The 21,951-nt window shown below is 38.1% G+C and overlaps 1 protein-coding gene across 1 annotated transcript in view; it reads left to right on the forward strand.

Moving 5' to 3' along the window:
• The window catches only part of TMC3 (transmembrane channel like 3), a 78,309-nt gene that overhangs the window by 26,394 nt on the left and 29,964 nt on the right, over positions 1–21,951 (forward strand). The window contains exons 5-12 of the mRNA XM_027852070.1: positions 2,488–2,594; positions 5,273–5,371; positions 5,468–5,610; positions 10,495–10,642; positions 12,650–12,693; positions 17,000–17,147; positions 20,022–20,131; positions 21,258–21,336. Coding sequence (XP_027707871.1) covers positions 2,488–2,594; positions 5,273–5,371; positions 5,468–5,610; positions 10,495–10,642; positions 12,650–12,693; positions 17,000–17,147; positions 20,022–20,131; positions 21,258–21,336 — 878 coding nt within the window. The remainder of the gene's footprint in view (positions 1–2,487; positions 2,595–5,272; positions 5,372–5,467; positions 5,611–10,494; positions 10,643–12,649; positions 12,694–16,999; positions 17,148–20,021; positions 20,132–21,257; positions 21,337–21,951) is intronic.

Genomic DNA, 21,951 nt, shown 5'->3' on the forward strand with positions numbered 1-21,951 from the left:
AGAAGAAAATGAGGAATAAGAAAGCAAGCAAGCAAGAAAGAAAGGAAGAAAAGAAAAGCATTTTTTCAATACCACTATACTGGCTCAATTGCTAATCATGCTATAGATTCCACTTTTTGGATAGCTCCATTTTGGGGGAGGTTCTTTCATATGTTGAGCTAAATCTGCCTTCCTGTTACCTTTAATCATTGGACCTAGCTCCACCCTATGAAGTCAAGAAAGAATAAGCCTAATTCTTATTCTATGTAACAGTCCCAGCATCATAAGATCATAGAAGCTCAGAGTCGGAAGGGCCTCCAAAGCCATCTGGTTCAATCTATGTCTGAACAAGGATCTCTCTATGAACATATCTGAAAAGTGGCCATCTAGCCTTTGCTTGAATACCTCCAGGAAGAGGAAAACCCGCTACATCCTGAGACAGCCCATTCTACTTTTGGACGCTCAGAAGAGTGAGAAAATCAACAATGTTTCAGCCTTCCATAACTATCAGGATGTAGAAACCTGAACGTTTTCCATCTAATATTTGAAGACAAATGCATATTCCCTTAAAGTCTTCTATAAGACTAAACATTTTCTATTTTTTCAACTGTTCCTCATAGGAGATGGTTTCAAACCCCTTCACTACCCTGGTCATTCTTGCCAGACATGGTCTCATTTTTAAAATTTGGCTGCTCAAAATGAACAAAATGCTACAGATATCACCTGATCAAAGTCCAATGGAAATGCCAGGTCTTTTTTAAAAAATATTATTCTTCATCGAAGTCATGGCATCCCTGTTCTCCAAATAATTGTCCTATAGCCCAGCAACCAAATCTCTGAGTTCACCCATAATGGATTCAGTCGTGGAAGTAGCCCCCCAAATAAATTCTTTTGTTCATTTTTCCCACACCTAGCATTCCCTCTGGGATCTTCAGAATTCAGCTTACTTATATATTTCTAAAGGTATAGATGAAATGATACCACCAGCTCCCCTGTAAGTGCTCAGGGAAAGTGTGTGTATCATATAGAACATCCCTTATTTTGCCCCACAAACAATATAGAAAGCACATAATGAACTTACTCTGACCACTAATTGATTGATACAATTCTTTTCTGCTGAGTTCTATCTCCCCCTACCCCCTCTACCCCACAACTCTCCACCCCCAATCCCATGACCTGTACAGTCCTTCAAACTCATAGCGTCACCCTCTTGTTTGGACTGCCCTCAAAAGGGAAATAACTTTAGGCTAGAGAGGCAACTCCTAATATTCTTCTCCTGCTTTCACCTTAGGAAATCATACAAGTCTAATGGCACCACACAAAGAGCTAAGAATCCCCCCAGAAATTAACTTCAGGTTGCTAAAGAAGCAACCTCCTTCACATTAGGCTTGAACCATTTAAATAACTCATGGTAATAGAGAAAGGCAAAGTCTAATTTTTTTCTCCTCTTTGTCATGGTCGGATCTCTTACTTTTGTCCACTCAAACAGTCACCGTTATAGGTGACTTATCACTTCTTATCTTACCACTTCTTGCCTATATTTTTGTAATAGCCTTGTAATTGTTTTCCTTACCTCAAGCCTGTCTCCACTTTCATCAATTAAATTTAATTAATCCTCTGGCAATCCAGCTGGCAAAGTAATTTTCCTAAACCTCAGGTGTGATCATGTTACCACACTGCTCAGTGAGTACCTTCAGGATCAATAAAACCCTCTGGTATGTAAAACTTCATAACCTGATTCCTGCTTATCTTTCTTGTCTTCTTGTACTTTACTCCTCTCCATTCACTTTATTATGCCTGTTGCATCCCTGATGAACCCTAGTCCTAGAACGCTGACACTCCTCCAGAAGGCAATGTAAGTATGGTACTCCTTCAGAAAGCTGAGGTTTAGAAACCCCCATTACTATGCCTTTCTTCCATGCCTCTGCTCCTCTCTGTGGATGGGCTGGAAGAGAAGGGAGGAATTTTCTGCCTGCCAGAGTTTTGTAGAGGGTATCCCTGAAATATCAGTGCAGTTTTAAGCTTTAATAATACACTCTTACCAAGCTTCTAATAGAACTGCACTAAGACATTTGCACCATCCTGTATAATAACATTGCCTCAGTCAGCCTTATTTTGGCCTATTCAACCAGTAAAAATGGGCTGAAAGGAGATCATATTAATCAGGCCTTCACAACCTGCAACCTGAGGTTTGTCTACAGTTTTCGCAGGCTGCCTGAATCCTGTGGCGTGCCACAAGTGGCTCGTGAGCCACAGGCTGTACAGGCCTGCTATAAATAGTAACATCTGCATTTCTGAATTACTCTTTTACTTTAAAACTGTATGCAACAATGACAAGATCATTAGAAGCATGAAATGCACTGTGACTTGTGCGTCGTGATCGAAAGAGAAATCATCATTACCGTCTTAAAGTAGAGCAATCATCATCTGACTTAGAATAAAGAAAAAGTCTTTGCCTTACGGTCGGGGTCACAAGTGAGCTGCTTATGTATGCTTATGTCTCCTAAGGTCATTTTGGATCTGGTGTTGCCTCCTATTTTATCTTTTTGAGATGGCTGTTTGGAATTAACATCGTGCTTACCATAATGACGGGTGCTTTTATTGTTCTTCCAGAGGTAAGAATCATCAGAAAAAGAAAAAAAGAAAGAAAAGAAACACATGGCATTTACAGAAAGAGGAAAGGAGATTACATTTTTTTTGTCATGGAAGATGGTGGGGGACAACGTAAAGGTTGAAATAGAATCGCAATATGAAACTCAATTCATTGCTAAAAGTCATTTCTGCCCATTTAGTGATGATGTTGCTCTCTAGCTCATGTCCACGTCATGCAATGGTCAAACCCAATATGTTACCATAATATGTACTCCCAAGTTGACCTCATCCCATTGATAACCACTTTTCAAGGGCTATTATCTAACCTTCTAGTCTCTTACCTAGAATTGACACAAAATTTTCCATTAATTAATGAGTACATCATGTAGGGCAAATTTAAAACCTTTCCTAGTACAAGATAAAGTGTGTCTCTGACTTCCTTTCAAACTAACAACTGCCATAGAAATAAATCAGATTAGTATAAAAGTAGGTTAGCTTCTTCTTCATTTTTTTTTCTTTTTTCTTTTCAATTAAGCTCCTATCCAGTGATCTGTCCTCTTTCATGGCTTTTTACTTACCTCACTCCAACCAAAACTCTTGTCTCTTGAGTGTTTGGTCAGAAGCTGATCTGATTAAATCAATTTTGTGATCATTTTTTCTTAGCATTGACATTTCTGGATAAAGGAGTTAAGTTTCCAGGTTTAATTACCTAGATATACCCTTTCCCCTTTTATAAAGTATAGTCCCCATATTGCACATCCTTCAGTTCTCCATGAATTCCCAAAATGGTGATACAGGTATCTCCTGCACCTTTTATGTGTATTACACTGTGGTAGGCTTTGGACAATGTAAGTGCAGGATATGCTTATTTTGATATGTTGATGGATCTGTGTGTGTGTATATATGTATTCCTGCCAACAATATAGATCACACTCTATCCATGCCTGCTCTTTCTCTCCAACCACTATCCAGGTCTTCCCATAAATACACCACAAAAAGTCCCCCACAATGATCTGGAACACCTTCCTCCAGATCAGTTGTCATTGTATAAATGACAATGAAACAAGTGGACTGATGGCTAGATTTCCTTCCCTCTCTCAATGTGACCAGTCCACTTTTTTTTTTCAAGTCATACATCACTCTGGAAGCATCCTCTATAATGCTTTGCCTGCACAGTTCTTCATTGGCACTGTGTTATAGCCCACTTAATGTACCATCACACTCTCTCTTGTACTTTAGGTGACCTTCAGCTATAATACTTTATAGACTGGGCCGTGCTGTAACATTCAGCTAGATAGTATCACTAGAGGAATATTGTTGTTAAAAGATGGAACTAGTTAGGCTCATGAAAAGCACTGAAAGTTTCCAAACGCAATCCTGGCAGATCTATTCAACCCCAGGCCCAGCTCACTGCCCATTTTCAGTATCTGTTCAAGGGTGTGTGTAACAATGGACCAGCTCTATGAGTTGTCTATCCAATTGCCTATCATAGACTTGACCAGTGGCATCAAATTCAAATAGAAATAGGGGCCACTAATCCATGCATAAAGATGCTTGTGGGCTGCATATTGACTTAGTTTTGAAATGTAATATTATCTACATTTTATTACATTTTATTTATTTTGTTAAATAATTCCCAATTACATTTTAATCTGGTTCAGGCTGTACTCAGGAACATTGTGGGCCATGTGTTTGACAGCTCCTTTCTGGACAATATCCATTCTTCATCCTTTTGGTTTTGTATTTCCCCCCCCCAAAAGGCAACAAAAATACCAACTACCAATACATCTGCCTACTTTCTCACATCTACAAAAATGTTGAGCATAATCTACATGTACATTGCAGCATTAATGGAGGTTTAAGAAGGAAACAGGAGGGCTTTTGTGAACCATATTCTACATCAGACCCTAACTCTACAGTCATACATTTGGCTAAACCATAGGGAGAATACAAGTGCCTGGTTTTGGTTGACCATATAAAAGCATTTGATTTACTGTCTATACATGTATGTGATAGCATAGGAGACTTTTCTTTGGGATTGCACTGTATAAGTCTGTCCCAAAAGTCTTAGTGCAGTTTTAAGCTATTAACAGTTTCTTAATAGGATTAGCACTTCAGATTGTATCTAGAGAACACATTAGATGTCTACTTAATGAATATACAATACAGGGTGTCCCAAAAGTCCTAGCGCAGCTAACTGCACCCAGCAGACATTTGGTACATCTAGGTACAATCTGAAATATATACAAATGGTAACAATCTTTTTTTTCTGCTGCTTTATGAAGTCATTATTTGAACAGATATTATCTCAAAACTTGTGCAGAGTATAATGTATTGGACTTTGAATGAGGAAGACCTGGCTTCAAATCCTTCCTCAGACCAGCTGTGTGACCCTGGCAAATCCCTTAACCTGTCTGGTACTCCCTTAGATTCCTCACCCATAAAATGTGCTCAATGTCTTCTATAACCCCTTTAAGCTCTAAGTTAATGTCCAATGATCATTTCTCTTCACCAGACATACAATGAACACCAACTGTATGTTGGAGATTGTGATGTATACTCCAATAGTGATGGTCCCAGGTGCCAATACAAGGTCCCTTTCTCAGGCCAGCCAGCTCTTTTTTTCCCTATTCCCTCTTCTCCCCCTTATTCCTCTAGAATGGATATCAATTTATGGCACTGATCTTTCTTTTCTCATCAGCTGATTGCAGGGCAGCCTTTTGGAAGCACCATCAGCAAGACTATTCCCAAGGACCATGTTGCTTCGGCACAGGACTTGGACACCGTCTGGTCCCTGGGGGTAAAGTTTATAATTCTCACTGGCTTCCTTTGTAAATTCAGCAAGGTTTGAGGACACCAGAAGTCAGTGATGATGTCAATGGTATTCTCTTTGCAGGGCTATCTCAAGTACTCTGTTTTATTTTATGGCTACTATGGCAAGGAGAGGAAGATCGGCAAAGCTGGTTACCGGTTGCCTTTGGCTTACTTCCTGGTTGGCATGGCGGTGTTTGTTTACAGCTTTATCATTCTGCTAAAGAAGTAAGGTTGTGAATGTGCCTGCATCTTTTTCTGGCCTATCCACTTTGGCCTTTTAGCCCATCCTGTTGCAGCTTTACCGTGTGCTTCTAAGGCAAGGGTTATTAGCTTGGGTTCCATGGACCCATAAGGGGTCTGTGGATAAATTTCTGGAGGCCCATGAACTTGAATAGGAAAAAAATAACATATTTATTTTTACTAACCTCTAAATGAAATTTGGTATTTCCTTCAATTATGAATGCAGGCAACAAACCATTATTCTGAGAAGGCATAATAAGGTTATTCAAACTGTCAAAAATATTCATGACACAAAAAAGGTTAAGAATCTTGCTCTAAGGAAGTAGGTAGTAAGTATAATCTAGCTAGTAAGTGGGATTAAAAAAAAGAACTTGACAGAAACATAATAGAGTCTCTGTACTCCCACGATATATATTCTAAGATTATTATTAATGAGGAAATTCATGAATGCTGTATCCTACACTATTGAAAATAAGAGAGGAAAAGGGAAAAATGAGAAGATTGGGGGTGGGGGAAGGGATAGGGTACCTACATATATTTCTTTTCCATGTACTTTTCCTTTTCCTCTTCTTCACTCCCTCTCCTCATCTCACACCAGCCAGGTCATTTAACCTGTCTGAGAATCCCTTAGTTTCCTCATCTGCAAAATGGATTCAATGCCTTCTAAGGTTCTTTTTAGATCTATTTTATGATCCAATGATCATCTCTTTTTACCACATATACAAATGAACACCAGTTGTATGTTGGAGATTATAAATTGTGATCCCAGCACGTCACACACTAAGCTAAACTGGAGAATCAAGCAAACAAGAAAGCAAATATTTCTTAAGAGTCTATTATGTGCCGCCTCCCCTATGTACTCTACAATAGTGACACTGATTTCTTAGCTGCTCCTTGAATAAAGCATTCAATTTCCAGACTCCAAGTATTTTCACTGGCTGACATCATACCTGGGAGGCCTTCCCTCCTCAACTTCACCTCCTGGCTTCCCTAGCTTCTTTTGAGGCCCAGATAAATTCATTCTTCTACAGTATGTCTTTCTTGATCCCCCTTAATTCAAAATCCCTTCTCTCTGTTGATTACCTCCAATTTCTCCTGTCTGTAACTTGTTTGTACGTAACTGTTTGCCTGTTGTCTCCTGCATTGTACTGTGAGTTCCTTGGGGGCAGACACTGTCTTTTCCTTTTTCTTTGTAACCCAAGAACTTAGCACAGTGTCTGATGCACAGTAAGTGCTTAAATGCTTCTTGATTTATTAACTGACTGACAGGCACTGTGTTGGATGCTAGGGATACAAAGATTAAAATGAAACATTTCCTGCCCTCAAGGAGTTTACATTCTACAAGAGGAGAGAATAGGTATGCAAATGAGTAATTCTTGTTGTTCAGTCCTACGTGACTTTTTGTGACCCCATCTGGGATTTTATTTGCAAAGATACTGGAGTGGTTTGCCATTTCCTTCTCTAGTTCGTTTTACAGATGAGGAAACTGAGGCAGACTAGGTTAAGTGACTTGCTCAAGGTCACACAGTTAGTGTCAGAGACCAAATTTAAACTTAGTTCTTTCTGACTCCAAGCCCAGCACTCTATCCACTTTGCCACCTAGCTTCCCTACACAAGTAAGTATTGATAAAATAATCTGATCTAGATAGGGACACAGGGGAAATTGGGGAAAACTAGAGTTTATGAGATGTATACCCTTCAAACCCATTCCTTATATCTTAATTCAGGTATCAAAACACCAGCTGCAACTGAAATTTTGAAGTTTGTCCTAAGCATCTCTGTGCTAACCTTTTTGAATCACTTTCCAGCTTCCTATCACTCCCTTTCACACACACACATCCTCTTCATTCAACCTTCATTCTGTTCTCAGACAAAATCCTCCTTCTTACCCTCTGTACACTCTGGGGCTCCTCCTTCTCCACTTTAATCAATAGAGCTCTTGTCCTCTAGTGTTCCCTTAGGTATGGATCTTGATTAAAGTAAATTGAATCCAAGAGTAAATGAGGTTGAACACAGCCCTCCCCAACCCCAGACCTTTTATTTAAGGGAATCTTAACTGATTCAAATGAATCTCACTACTTGGTTAAAGATATTGGTGATGATGCTAAGAGAGTAGATTGAAAGTCAATAGGAAACAAAAAGTTTGGAAAATAAAATGATGAATTTATTATATATTTTAAAAGAAAGCAAGCTATCCAAAATATAGTCACTACTTCATGTAAAATCTTCTTTTTCACTACTACTATAGGTGTAGAAATACTTATCTTTTGCATTACTAAATTCAAAGTTTTAAATAAAGAAAGATATTAGGGGTAAGTAAGAGAACATTTTTGAGCAGAGAGTTTTCCTGGGAACCTTGCCTACACTTAATCACCACAACATTCTCTATAGTAGCCCCCTTCCAGAAGCATTGCTGTTCCTCTGTCAGAGAATAAAATGAGAAGGAAGGAAGGAAGGAAGAAAGGAAGGAAGGAAGGAAGGAAGGAAGGAAGGAAGGAAGGAAGGAAGGAAGGAAGGAAGGAAGGAAGGAAGGAAGGAAGGATGGATTTAATAAGTATCTACCTTGTGCCTACAACTCTGCTAAGTGCTTTATAAATATCATCTCCTTGAATCCTCACAATAAGCTTGTGAGGTAGGTGCTTGTATTATCATTATTTTATATTAGAGAAAATTGAGGCAAACAGAAGTTAAGTGAATTGCCCAGGGTCATACAGCTAGTAAATGTCTTAGAATGGATTTGAACTCAGTTCCCACACTATTTTTTCCACTTCACTTGTACCCCTTCACCTTAAAAGCTCATAGAAGCTCATAGAAAATTTAGTATGCTTGGGAAAGAGCAAAGTTTGGCACAATCAAATATAATTCAGTGATCTGATCTAACAAGCATGTATTAGCACCTCCTGTATGTCAGGCATTGTACTAGACCAAAAGTGGTGAGTCTGCGGCCTTGAGGCCACATGTGGCTCTCAAGTGAGGGCCTTTGACTAAAACCAAACTTTACATGTGGCCTCAAGGCTGCAGGTTCTCCACCCCTGTACTAGACCCTGGAGATACAAAGACAAAAAAAAAAAAAAGGTCAGAGTTCTAGCCTTCAGAGAGCTTCCATTCTTCCAGGCTACTGAAGCTCTGAGTCTGGCATACAACCAGCCACACACAGCTTAGACCAGATCATCTAAACCTCTTCTGCCTCTGAGAAAGTAGGCAACTGAATTTAACTCAGCAAAAATTGATTAAGCACCTGATGGCTTTAAGATCAACACTCTGCTTTCTTAGCTTATTAATTCCATCACAAATATAAGGAGTATAGGGGACTCCTTTAACCATATTTGTCCATCTTTTCTATCCTAATGTGTTCCTTGAAGCCAAAGGCTGCATCTGCTCTCTTAACATATCCCAAGAATCAAATAAACTATTAAAGGCAACATATTGTAGTGAAAAGGTATTAGACTGTTAGGAGAGTAGGCTTCTAGTCTCAGTTTACTGGCTGTGCAACCTTGGGTAAATTACCTTCCCTCTCTGGGCCTCACTTTCCTTATCCCTAAAATTAAGGTAGGTGGGCTAGGCTATCTCAAAAGTCTCCTCCAGCTCTGAGATTCTATGGCTATATACAAGAGCCTGGTAAATAGAGACCTACTGACTTATTGTCAGGAAGGGAAAGAAAGAGATGGTGCCTATGCTCATCCTATAGTCCCTTTTCCTGGTTTCTGGTGGTGATATTGTTTAAAGTAAATAATATCATGCCCTTGGAATTAACTTTCTTACCCTTGCTGCAGCTCAGTAAAAAGCAAGCTATTATTTTCAAATGTAGCCAAAATAGAAATTTGTTTGCTGTATCATGCATAATTGTTACAAGGGTTTAGATTTGTCTTTTTTAAAGTGTTTTTGTTGGGGGGGGTGGAATGAGAGGTAGAGGGGGATCAAGATAGGCTAGCCAGGAAAAAAAAGAGAAAGATAAAAAGTAAAAAGGTAATTGAGAGTTTTTTAATGAATAAAGGGAAGGCCAGAAAGAATCACAGACAAGTAGGGCAGCTTTGATAATTATTTGTTGAATATAATGTGTATTTTAAAAGAAAATTAATCTGTATATAATAAGGATTAATTATTTACAATCCTATTTTTCTGTTCTACTGTGCATAAGAAAATGCTTGGTTTTTTGGTATTTAAAATTAATTTATTTGAATACAGAATTAAAAAATAATAATTTAAAAATAAATAAAATAGAAAGCCAAGGATATGTAGAGAAAGGAAATCTGGATTCTAGGTCCAGGTCAACCATTTCTATTACTTGTTTTACCTTGGGAAAAAAATCATTAATCTCTCAGCTTCATTTTTTTTTTCATTTTCAATAAGGGAATATAATACCTATTCTGCCTACTTCAGAGTTATTAGAAGGATCAGATGGGATTCTATATGTGAAACTACTCTGAAAGCTGTAAAAACAACTATTCTCAAAAAATTGGTATTACTATCATTTTTTAAAAATTGAGACATGTACTGGTCCTGTGATTTCATTGTTACAAGGAACTTCCAGATAAGGAAATGCCCTCTACCAATGTAGACTGGAAATTTCTGTGCGATTTATAGTCTTAAAGACTTGTCTAGAGTACTGAGAAGCTTAGAGATTTGCTCAAGGTAACACAGTCAATATGTGTCCCAGGAACTTAAATCCAGGTCCTTCGAGCTCTAAGATCAGTTCTCTGCTGGTTACCTGATTTATCAGATTTTCAGGCAAAAAGAAAAAAAAAAGGAAGACTGTATTCAATGATCTCTGCCAATATGAAGCTTTTATGAAAAAACAGACTTGAGGTTGACACTGGTAGCCATGTGGGGTGGGGTGTTTGTGACTCCTTTTCTGATGGCATTTTGCAGAATGGCAAAGAATTCCAGAATGAGCCTTGCAAGTGCATCCAATGAAAACTACACATTTTGCTGGCGGGTGTTTTGTGCTTGGGATTATCTCATAGGAAACCCAGAGGCTGCAGAGAGCAAGGCTGCTGCCATTGTGAATAGCATCAGGGTAAGCAATGTGACTGCTCAACTAACATGGGGCCAGGAGATAGAGAGCTCCCCGGGAATGTATTTGCTTTTGGGAAGTTATCCAGCAAATTTATTTGGAACGTTTAAGTCTCGTTCAAAAAATATTCCCCATCCCATCTCTCTCCCACCCCAACACATACACTGGAAGAATGTTAGCCTAACCTTTCAATTTCTTAGCATCTAATTAACATCTTCTTAAACTTGATTAATGAAATTAACACCATAATTTTTTATGTTACTGATGACTTAGCATCTTCCATTTCAGAAAGTATTAGGGTCAAAGAATCATAGGACAAGTTTAGAATTATAAGGCATTTCAGAAGTGATCTGATCCAGTCAACTTATTTTACAGATAAGGAAACTGAGCTCCAGGGAAGTTAAGTGACTTGTCTAAGATCACATGTGAAGTAATCACGAGAGGATTCCAGCCTTCTTATGCCATAGGCCAATGCTTATTCCAAGCTGAATGAGCTAAACAAGCAGAATCTTCCCTTACCTACCAGTCATATTGCCAAACTAATGAGTGGGTTATTATTAGGAATATTTGTATTGTTCAGTTTACAGATTATTACCAACTAATGTTGATAACCATGTGAAGATTTTTTTAAGTAAATTCTATTCAACAAATGTTTAAGTGCCTCCTGTTTGCTAGGCCTGTGGGAATGCAAAAACAAAAGTGAAATGGTGCCTGACCCTCAAGAAGCTTACATTCTACCACAGGGAAGCTTATATTCTACTATAGGGATACAACATATACACAGATTAATAAACAAAGGTAATTAGAAGAGGGAAAAAACACTATTGGATGGGGGGGTGTTTGGAGAAGGTTTCAGGAGGAGGTTCAAAAAGCTCACAAAAGCTTAGCCTTGACAGAAGATTAAGATTATGAAAGGAAAAGGTAAGAAGGAAATGAATTCCAGCAATATAAGAGACAGTGGGATCAGGAAAAACAGGTGGCTTACAGTAGCACCTCCCTTGTCCAAAGGCCATTTGCCTGGCAACCTTAACTAATCAGAATACAGCTGAGAACCTGGAAATATGCAAAAAGAACTAGCTTAAGATGCCACAGTATTCAAGCTCTAAAATCCAAGCACTTTTCTAATAGGATAACTCCTCAGGACATTACACAGAATGTTTTTACTTTTATTTTATATACAATTCTATCAAGGATACTTATCTGAGCAGTTTAGCTTACAGGAACTAAGGATAGTTAACTTAGAGAAGGGAAAGGGGAATATTTTTATCTTCAAAAATTTCAAAACTGAGTGAAAAAGGGGAAGAGGATTTCGATTTGCATTATTTGGGAGAACTGGGAATAATGATTAGAAGATACCAAAAGGGAAATTTAAGCTTACTATAGGGGAAATCCCTAATCATTACAGCTATCCAAAATTAGAATGGGCTCTCTCTGGGAGTCCTAGTGCAGGATTCCCCTAAATAGAAGTCTGAAAGCTAAGGTTGAATGAACACTCATTGTGTTGTAGGGCATTCTTGTTCATGTATAGATGGGACTAGATGGTCCTCAAAATGCCCTCCAATTCTGAAAGTCCATGATCTGATTGCCAGGCCCCATTAGATGAGAACCAGATAGTTAGAAAGGAAGGGGGACAGGGTACAGCTCAAAACAGGAATGTTGACAGCTAAAATGATAGCTAACAACCTGACAGGAAAAGAGGAAACATATACACTGTAAAATGCAGGGTGGGGAGGGACAAGAAAAGAATTCAAATGGCATAGAAGTCTAGGAGTCTTTTCATGTACGGTCGTGCAGCCTATAGATTTCAATATACCCCAAGGGCATCCCTGTATTTTAAGCAAAAGGAAATAATAGACCTTTAACCATGAGACCTTCATTCTTATATGTGTATAACCTCAAAACCAATAACATACTTAGAGAAATAAGCTTTCTAATAAAAAGAAATCTTATTACCAATAATTAGATTTATTTTATTACATAATGCTATTTTAATGTTATATTTTCTTGAAGGAAGCTATCTTGGAGGAACAAGAGAAGAAGAAAAGCAAAAAATTGTATGTATTAAAACTGTACTTTTGTGGTCACCCAAACTTCTCATGAATTTCCTATTCATTTTATTTTTTTCAAATCAGTAGCTCATCTGTACCTTATTTCCATAGGCACTCTAACCAATTTTTTTTTTATTCTGCATTGCTATCATCCTTCTATGTTACGGTATTGAATAGGTTTATAATTTACTTAATGTGGAATTCAGATAGATTCCATATCTTTCCATATTTCATGTACAGTCCATAGAAGTATGTCCCAAAATTTTATGGGATAATATAAACTGAAGAAGTTTGAAGGAATCATTTCTTTGCTATTTTATTTGAAGAATGCATCCTGTGGCTTTTTCTCAGCACAGTATGTGACATTCAGGCATCAAATGAGCAGATGTTTGATTTCTGTTTATCAAAGTTCTCATCTTTCTTCAGAAACAAATCCTTTTCTTCAGGATCATAAGGCCCACAATTGAGCCACCTTCTATTTCAGCTCAATCACGGCATTTACAGGCTTTCCTGGGCTATTTCTTTTGGTTTGTGCCTATCAGATGCATACCAATATCATTTGAATTATCAATGCAACTCATTCCCTTGTTTCTTTCATTCTCCTATTTCCTCTTTTGTGGCCCATGGAAATTTAAAAATTAAGCCAGCATTGAGGGATGAAGGGTTAGAACTAGTTAAACCTCTTAGAAGAGGACAAGGTCCAGGACAGGAAGATATACAGATGTTAACTTTTATTATTGTGTTATTTAATAATAAATAAATGTCTATACTCTTTGATGTTTCCAGAACACAGAAAGTTTGTTCTGAAAAAAAAATAATAATAATACCTCAAACTTATCTGGTGTTCTAGAGTTAAAAAAAAAAATGCTTGCCTTATAACAACCTTGTGAGGTGGTCACTAAAGGTGTTATCATCTCCATTTTACAAATGAAGAAGCTTAGACTCAGTGAATTATTTGTTGACTGATCACAGAACCTCTAAGTCTGAGTCAGGACTCAAAACTCCAAGCCAAGTCTGTGTTTTCCTTCTCCTATTACCCACTACCTTTTCTGAAGAGTTAGAGATAATCAAATAGATTTTCCCATGCTTAGGAAACTAAGTTATAAGAAAGGAGTTTTCCTTTCAGGATGAAGAACCACCATCATCTAGCAGAAAAAGCTAGAGAAAGAATTAGCTACATGACTTACTGGCTACATGACTTTGGACAAGCTGTTTTACTTTTCTGAGCCTCCATTTTCTGTTTTGGAAAAAAAAATTTTAATTTTTTTAGGCAATTGGGGTTAAGTGACTTGCCCAGGGTCACACAGCTAGTAAGTGTCAAGTGTTTGGTTTGAGGCCGCATTTGAACTCAGGTCCTCCTGATTTCAGGGCTGGTGCTCTATGCACTGCGCCACCTGGCTGCCCCAAGCCTCTGTTTTCCCATGTGTAAAAAAAGAGTTTAAACTTTGACTTTGTTCCCAGTTCTCATATCCATTGATTTTGTGAAATATCAACTTCTCATGACTTAGAAAGGTGAGTAAAGGTACTCCAATATAAGAAATAGTTTGTAACCTTCCATCCAAAGATTAGAAACAACATTGACTAAATTCTCCACATTTCTGGAACAGACAGGTTTTCATTGATTGCATTGCACACAGGTTCAAATGCTAGATGAGTCATAGACACTTCACATTTTTCCATGGCTCCAGATACTCTTAACTCTGATATTTCACAATTATATTCTGTTGCTTACTAAAGGGAAAAAGCAAGAAGTATAGCTGGATTGAGGCAAAATCCTCATCAGTACTAGGAAAATTATTTTAAATGCATGCTATTTAAAGCAGGGTCAATATAGCAAAAAAGAACCCTAAACTTAGTGCTGGAAATCGGAATTTGAATCATAAGTTCATACGATCATAGATTTGAAGTGGAAGGGAATTAAGAAACTATCTAATTTGACTATTTATTTTTATGAATGAGAATACTGAGGCCTAGAGAAGTCAGGTGATTTTCCCAAGGTTACTCAGCAGGGCGGCAAAGGCAAGATTTGAACTCAGGTCCTTTTACTCTATCAGGGAATGACTGGTGGGTAGATTCTTTCTGTTTCCATTTTTGTCTTCCTGTTCTAAGAAACCAGGGCAATTTTAAGAATTTTTAAAATACTTATTGGTCATAGCATTCAAATAATCCAATGATTCTTAAATTTTTTCATGCTCAATCTGTTTTTCAGATCAGTTGTTTGATACCTTATACTTTTTTCTATTTTTTTCAGCCTTTTGATTTTGTTTTAAAATTTCTTGTTGCCTCATGGAGTCACTGGCATGAATTTGGCCCCTTTGAATAGTTAAGGAGTTTGTTGCTTGGGCCAAGTTTTGTAACTTTGTGCCAAGCTATTAATTCCATTCTCAATTCTTTCTCATAACTCTCATTTCTTTTCTTTTCTTTTTAATTTATGGAATAAAACAAGCATTTCCATAACATAGTACAATAAAAAAATGACTGCACATGAAACTGCAAATCTACTATGCACAACTCCAAATATACAACAAAATTATCATGTAAATTTCTTTTTTTTTCTTCCCTTCCCCCCACCTCCACCCTAGAGATGGCTACCATTAGGCACAAATAGGTGTGGGTATATGTAAAATTATTCTATATATACTTCTATTTATCAATTCTTTCTCTGGATGCAGGTAGCATCCTTATATGTCTTTTATAATTAATTTGGGCACTTATAATAGTCAAAATAACTTATTCATTCATATTTTCCCCCTCAGGTGATCTCATGTCACATATAAAAACTTTTTTTAACTCTTGCTTTATCTCCTCCAGAAATTCTAATAGTTTGTGCCTATGTTGTGTCTTTATCTGAGGCAATGCTTATAGATATTTTGGAGTCATTCTCTTCTTCTGGGTTTGTGTCTTGAGCATCCCTGCCACCATAATGGTTGATAATAGTGGGGTTCTTTTTTTTTTTTAAATGTTATTCTTCCAGCCTACCTGCTTGCTTCAGATAATGTTAGGGCTGGGTTCTACCACACTTCTGGAGAGAAATTCAGGGCTGGTCCTGTTGCTGCTTTCTTGGAGTAATGTGGATGGTGTTGTTCTATAATCTCAGGGATAGGCTAGGGACCTGTAAGCTTTTAGTACACTCAAAGTGGTCTGATAAATGGAAAAATCTGATTGCTGCCTTCCTGGTCTGAGCTGTGCAAGTTCCTGACCTGGATTTAGGTCTGAGCAAGAATAGACTGCTGCTGGACTCAGCCCACGTCAACCACTTAGAAAGCTCTGAACTTTCTTTTTTCTTCATGTGCAGCTCAGGGCCTTCCTACCTGGGAATAACAATCTCCTGTGCAGGTCACCTTTTTTTTTTTTTAGCAAATCCTGGATCAACCCCCGGAACTGGGTAGGGTGTGACAAACCTGCCAGTTCATAACTGTCCTCATTGTAGTGCCCCAGCATGTATCTGGTGGTACCCAGTATGGGTCTAGGACCCGCTCTTATCCTGGGCACTGGAGCACTCCACACATGGCATGCTCCTGGTCAACCCTGGTATCTACAGAACCTCCTCTCTGTCAAACTGGGATGGACAAATGATTCACTGTGACTTTTTCTGGATTCCCTCATCAGGATTTGGTCTGGTGCATTTTGTAGATCTGTTTGTAGAAGTTTGTGGAATAGAGCTTACCATACTATTCCACCTTGGCTCTGCTTCTTTCCTTTGACTTAACTGAGTGCTCTTTCCACCTCACCATGCTGCCTCACCAGCCCTGCTACTTATTACTGTGGCACCTTGTCTTTTAATATTTCCAAGTCTGTTTCTTCATTCATACAATGGAGATAAATATCTATATCATCAACCATACAAGGGTTTTGCGAGAATCTCGTGAGAAAATGTATAGAAAACACTTGAAATATAAAGCACTCCTGAAATCTAAGATATTATTATTAGCTTTGTGTATCAAGGGTAGCACATTAGTGTCAGTATGTACCCCATGCAGAATTCCCCAAAAAGCAGCATAATTCATGATGCGAGTGAAGAAGAACCAATGTACCCATCCATATATCCTATACAGAAGTCTCCATCACCACATAGTTGTGAGGAAAACAAAGGAGGGCAAAAGGGAGGCTTGTTAGTAGCTTTCATGAGCATGTCTATCTATATTTTATATTCCTTAGGAAATAAGTAACTGTTCAAATAGCCAATTATTATTCCAAACAGAGAATCCAATTCGCAGTAAATGTGTTTTATGACTTAAAGTACACTGTCTATATGATAACTACCCTTCCAAAGAGAGTTCTGTGACCCTTTTTCATCTCTTTTTTTTTTCAGGGCAGTGACCATATGTCTCCGGATCATCGCAAACATCCTAGTGCTCCTCTCACTTGCTGGGAGCATTTATCTCATCTACTTTGTGGTGGATCGGTCCCAGAAGCTGGAGCGGACCAAAGAGGAACTGACCCTTTGGGAAAAGAATGAGGTTTTGCATATTAGCTCAGTTTGAACAAGAATGCCTTTGAGAAGGCTCATTCCAGTTTTCCTATTGAAAGTACTGATTTGCAGTCATTGCAGCTGTGTTACTTTTTTTTTCCAAGTATGGTCAGAAATATCCCTAAGAGCTTATCCTCATCCCACCCTTCCCAAGAGTTGCTTATTATACCTACTCTCTAAAGCTTAGAATGCAAGGGATGTAAGCCAGCAACCACCCATTTCAAGTCTTAATAGGATACTTTTATTCTTCTCAACCACAGAGAGCTTTGAAAATGTTAGTTCAAGTTGATCTTCTTCTACTTGTCATATCCTTAGGACAAATGCCACCTTAGCTCCAAAGATCACCTGTTGACCTACAGGGATTTAAAAAGCAGAGGATTTTCACTTTACAGATGTGTTTTGTAGGAATGACAATTTAATAATCAAGTTCTGAGGGAACTAAAAGCTCAGGTCCCTTCCAACTCTAACATTTGAGAATCACATGGTATAAAAATGGCAAAAATTCTAGGAATGATAAAATAGTCACAGTCCTCCAGCTTTTTCAAAGTGAGTTATAATATGGAGTCAAGGTTAAAAAGGATTTGGAGAGACAATTTACTTCATCCAATCTGTCAAGACCACATTGAGACCAAGTCACTTAAGTGAATAGTTTTTTCTGTGACATTAAAAATAAATTTCATAATTTCCCTTGGTAATAATCTCTCTGTCAGAAAACTCACAATTCAAACTTAAATCTATTTGGTATCTTTCTCCCTTTTCTCTTCTCAGTGAAGATGGTCAACCAAAGTTATAATTGTTTGAAAAATGAACCAAACATAGTTTGAATGATTATTGAACCATCTTTATCTTTTTCCCTTGGTCTTATCTTTTATCCAAGGTGAGGAAAATGGGGACAGGGTGAGTAAACTACTGCAAAGGACAATGAAGTTGATTATTCAATTCAACATACATTTTTAAAGCACCTACTATTTTCAGAGCCTTGTTCTCTATGGTTGGGGAGATTCAAAGACTAAAATAAGATGCAGTTCCTGGCATCATAGAACTTATAGTGTACAGGGGATATAATATGTATACATATAACAAGTGCATAAAAAGGTTATAGACTAGATGCTATATGAGATTCCAGAAGAAATAGTCTTAATGAGTGGGAGGGGGAAGGAAGATCAGAGGAGGCTTCATGCAGAAGTTTATGTTTGAATTGGGCTTTAAGAATAGATAAGAACTCAACAGGTAAAGATGAATAAGATTTAACTTATTGGCATAGGTATAGAGATCAAAATGAGCAAAAACATAGAGGTGGGAAATGGGAGCAACAGCTACTGGGTACAGGGAGTAGTTTAATTTGACTAGAGCAGAGAGTGTATGGGGGGAAATACCATGAGATAATACTGGAAAGGTAGGTGACACCAGGCTGGCCTTGCATTCCAGGTTAAGGAATTTGAGCTTTGTTTAGTAAATAATAGGCAGTCATCTCAGAGTTTGAGCAGAGGAGTAACATGTCCAGATCTATGCATAAGGAAAACTTCTTGATAGCAATAGGTTTGAAGAGGCCAGGAAGTTCAGGAGGGAAGACCAATTAGGATGCTATTGTAATAGTCCATGTGGGTGGTAATGTGTTTTTACTACAGTAGTAGTAGTGGACGTAAGAGAGGAGTCAGATGGGAGAGTTACCATAGAGGTAGAATCAATGGAACTTGTTCTAAATCCTATTATATATAAATTACTTGAGAGAAAAAGAGAAGAAGGGAGGAAAGGAGAAAAGAGGAGAAAGAGAGAGACAGAGAAAATATAACACCAAGTCTTCAAACATGGGAAAACTGAATGAATAAGTAAATGGCAATGGCACAGACAGAAATATTTGAAGGACTGTCCCATTAAAGAGGCATTTGACATATTCTGCTTAGACCTTCAGGTCAGAGCTAGGAGCAATGAATGGGTAAAGCAGCTGGGAGGCTGATTCTAGCTCATTATAAGGAAATACTTCCTAGCAATCAGCATTGTCCAGAAGTGGATTAGGTTACCTCAGGAGAAAATATTTTTCACTTCACTAGAGATCATCAAGCAAAGGTTGGATGACCACTTGTCAGAGACACACAGTAGTGCTTAATAAACACTATGGATTGTCGTAGAGGAGAGCTCCTGTTTAAATATAGATGACCTTTGAAATTCCTTTCAACTCTGAGATTTCATAATTCTGCATGAAATCAAAATGACAAGTTATTGGAGAGAATGCAGGAAGCTCATTTGAGGACAGGTTGAGCTTGAGTTGCCAGTGGAATATCCAAGTGGCATCCAGGCACTAGGCATCGGTCATCAATATCAGATATGGGCTGCATTTCTGCCCCAACAACCCCTCTCTGCCGGAACCAGATTAATATGTAATTGGGCAATATTTAACACAATAAATAAAAATACAATAGAACATAGACAATATAATATGTAGTTTATGCAGCCACAAGGATCCTTACGTACGGTTTAGTGGCTCCTTTCTATTTGAGTTTGACAACACTGGGCTCAATGATGTCTGAAGTCTTTTCCAGTTCTAAATATATAAATCTGAGTTTTCCCCAGATACTCAGTCTGAGAAGCATTGGGTGGTATAGTCATATAAAATGAAGATCAATTCTCCCATCATCCAAGTACATGTATTATTACCATTATATTAATAGCTTTCTACATCAAATAATCAAGAGTTGCTTACTATGTCAGGAGTCATATGGCATTCTGAATCACTGATATCGTTTGTTTACTATGTATTGTAGTATACAAAGTACTCTATGACCCCTGATGTCAAAAATTGTAATCAATGTAGAAATTTAAGATGATTTCAAACTTCTAAGTCTGTACTTTCCTTCCTCTGTAGGTCAGTGTGGTAGTTTCTCTGATTACCATGATAGCTCCTTCTGCCTTTGAACTTGTGGCTGCATTAGAGATGTACCACCCACGAACCACATTGCGATTCCAGCTCGCGAGGTACAGTAGTCACTTTCTGTATTGCCAGTGTATGTAGTAACCCTTCCACAAGAACCAAAATGCAGCAAGTTTGTAAATCCCTTGTGGAAATTCTTTCCTCCAGACTTAGCATGGAGAACCTGGCACAACTATGCTTGGTCCCTAATAAATGTGAAATGAAACTGACATTATCTGTTCTGTTCTCCTTTAACTCCAAAGTCCTTCTTTGGTAGTAACACAAATAATGGAGGAGATGCATCTACTTTCTATGGAGGTGAGATCGAATCAATTATGGCTTCACCAAAAAAATGGACAGAAGGGACCCTAGAGATTATTTGACCTGACTCCTCATTTTACCAATGAGAAACTGAGGTCCATGAAGGTTAGGTGGCTTCCCCAAGGTATCACCGTGAGTGACTGGAGAGCTGGGACCAAGTCCATTTTCCTTTTGACTATATGACCATCCTCTCTTCATCTGACAGAGGGAAATTCCTTTCTTTGTGCCTACCTTCCTAGGAGGCATTAAGAAGAATCTAATTTGTTATCTCATTTGTGCTCACAATAATCACATTAGGTCAATTGGTACCATTGTTCTTGTTTCACAATAAGGAAAGAAGCTTAACGACTTATTTTTCCACTTCTCTACTAGATTGTAGCTCCTTGGGGTGAGGGGTTACGCTTTCTTTATCTTTGTGACACCCCCCCCCAACAGTGCCTAACAACTTGTCTTATATTTAGCAGGTTGTAAGGTAAAGGGAAGAGAGTTTCTGTTTAAAGCACACACACTGGTTTGTGCTACTGTCTAAATCTGTTTCTCTTCTCAAATCTGATCACATACTCACCTGAAAAAAGGAACAAGAGGTGGCATAATATATCTCAGGAGGGAAAGGATTATAACCTGCTCTCTGAGATTGGCTTAAGATACCCGATCTAGTCAAATCCCCACATTTTGCAAAGAAAGAAACAACTGCAGAGAACTGTAGTTATTCAATGTCACACAGCTAGTGTGGCAAAACCAGGACTAGATTCCCAGAAGCCTGACTCTCAATACTTCCCATCAAACTAGATTGATTATAATTTTTGCAATACAGACCCATCAATCAAATGCATGACAGCTAATTCTTTATTGTATATTTTTTACTTTCAGGGTTCTTGTATTATATCTAGGAAACCTGTACAGCTTAATCATTGCACTTCTGGACAAAGTGAACAGCATGAGTATCGCTGTAAGTATTGCAACATGCTCTAACAGCATCTTCAGATACACAGAGGAAAGACTACTACTACTAGATTTGCATATGCTGAAGTATACATACCTGCCACATCAGAGCCATATAATCCAGAAAAGGAAGGAAGGAAGGAAGGAAGGAAGGAAGGAAGGAAGGAAGGAAGGAAAAGGAAGGAAGAAAGGAAGAAAGAAAGGAAGAAAGAAAGAAAGAAAGAAAGAAAGAAAGAAAGAAAGAAAGAAAGAAAGAAAGAAAGAAAGAAAAGCACCTTCACAAAGAATATATATCTCAAACATGAGTTGCTCTAACATTGATACAGCAGAAAGTGATTGATCACTTTATGCCTATGTCCTTCAATAGCACCATAGAACATCTGGAAGTCAGAACTGTGGTGAATGTGGTGAATATGGTGAATTGGGTCAGTCATCCTAGCTCCCAAACTTGGGGACAGTTGTTCACTAAGTCTAAAAGCCAATGAGCAGTGGAGAAAGGGATGATATTTTTTAAAGACCTTGAAACAGGGTAGAAAGAATACCTAGAAATAATGAAATCATAGGTCTGATCCAAATCTCTCTCTCTCTCTCTCTCTCTCTCTCTCTCTCTCTCTCTCTCTCT

The sequence above is a fragment of the Vombatus ursinus genome, unplaced genomic scaffold (genome assembly GCF_900497805.2).
Source record: "Vombatus ursinus unplaced genomic scaffold, bare-nosed wombat genome assembly UNPS02009205.1, whole genome shotgun sequence".
In the NCBI taxonomy this organism is placed as follows: Eukaryota; Metazoa; Chordata; class Mammalia; order Diprotodontia; family Vombatidae; genus Vombatus; species Vombatus ursinus.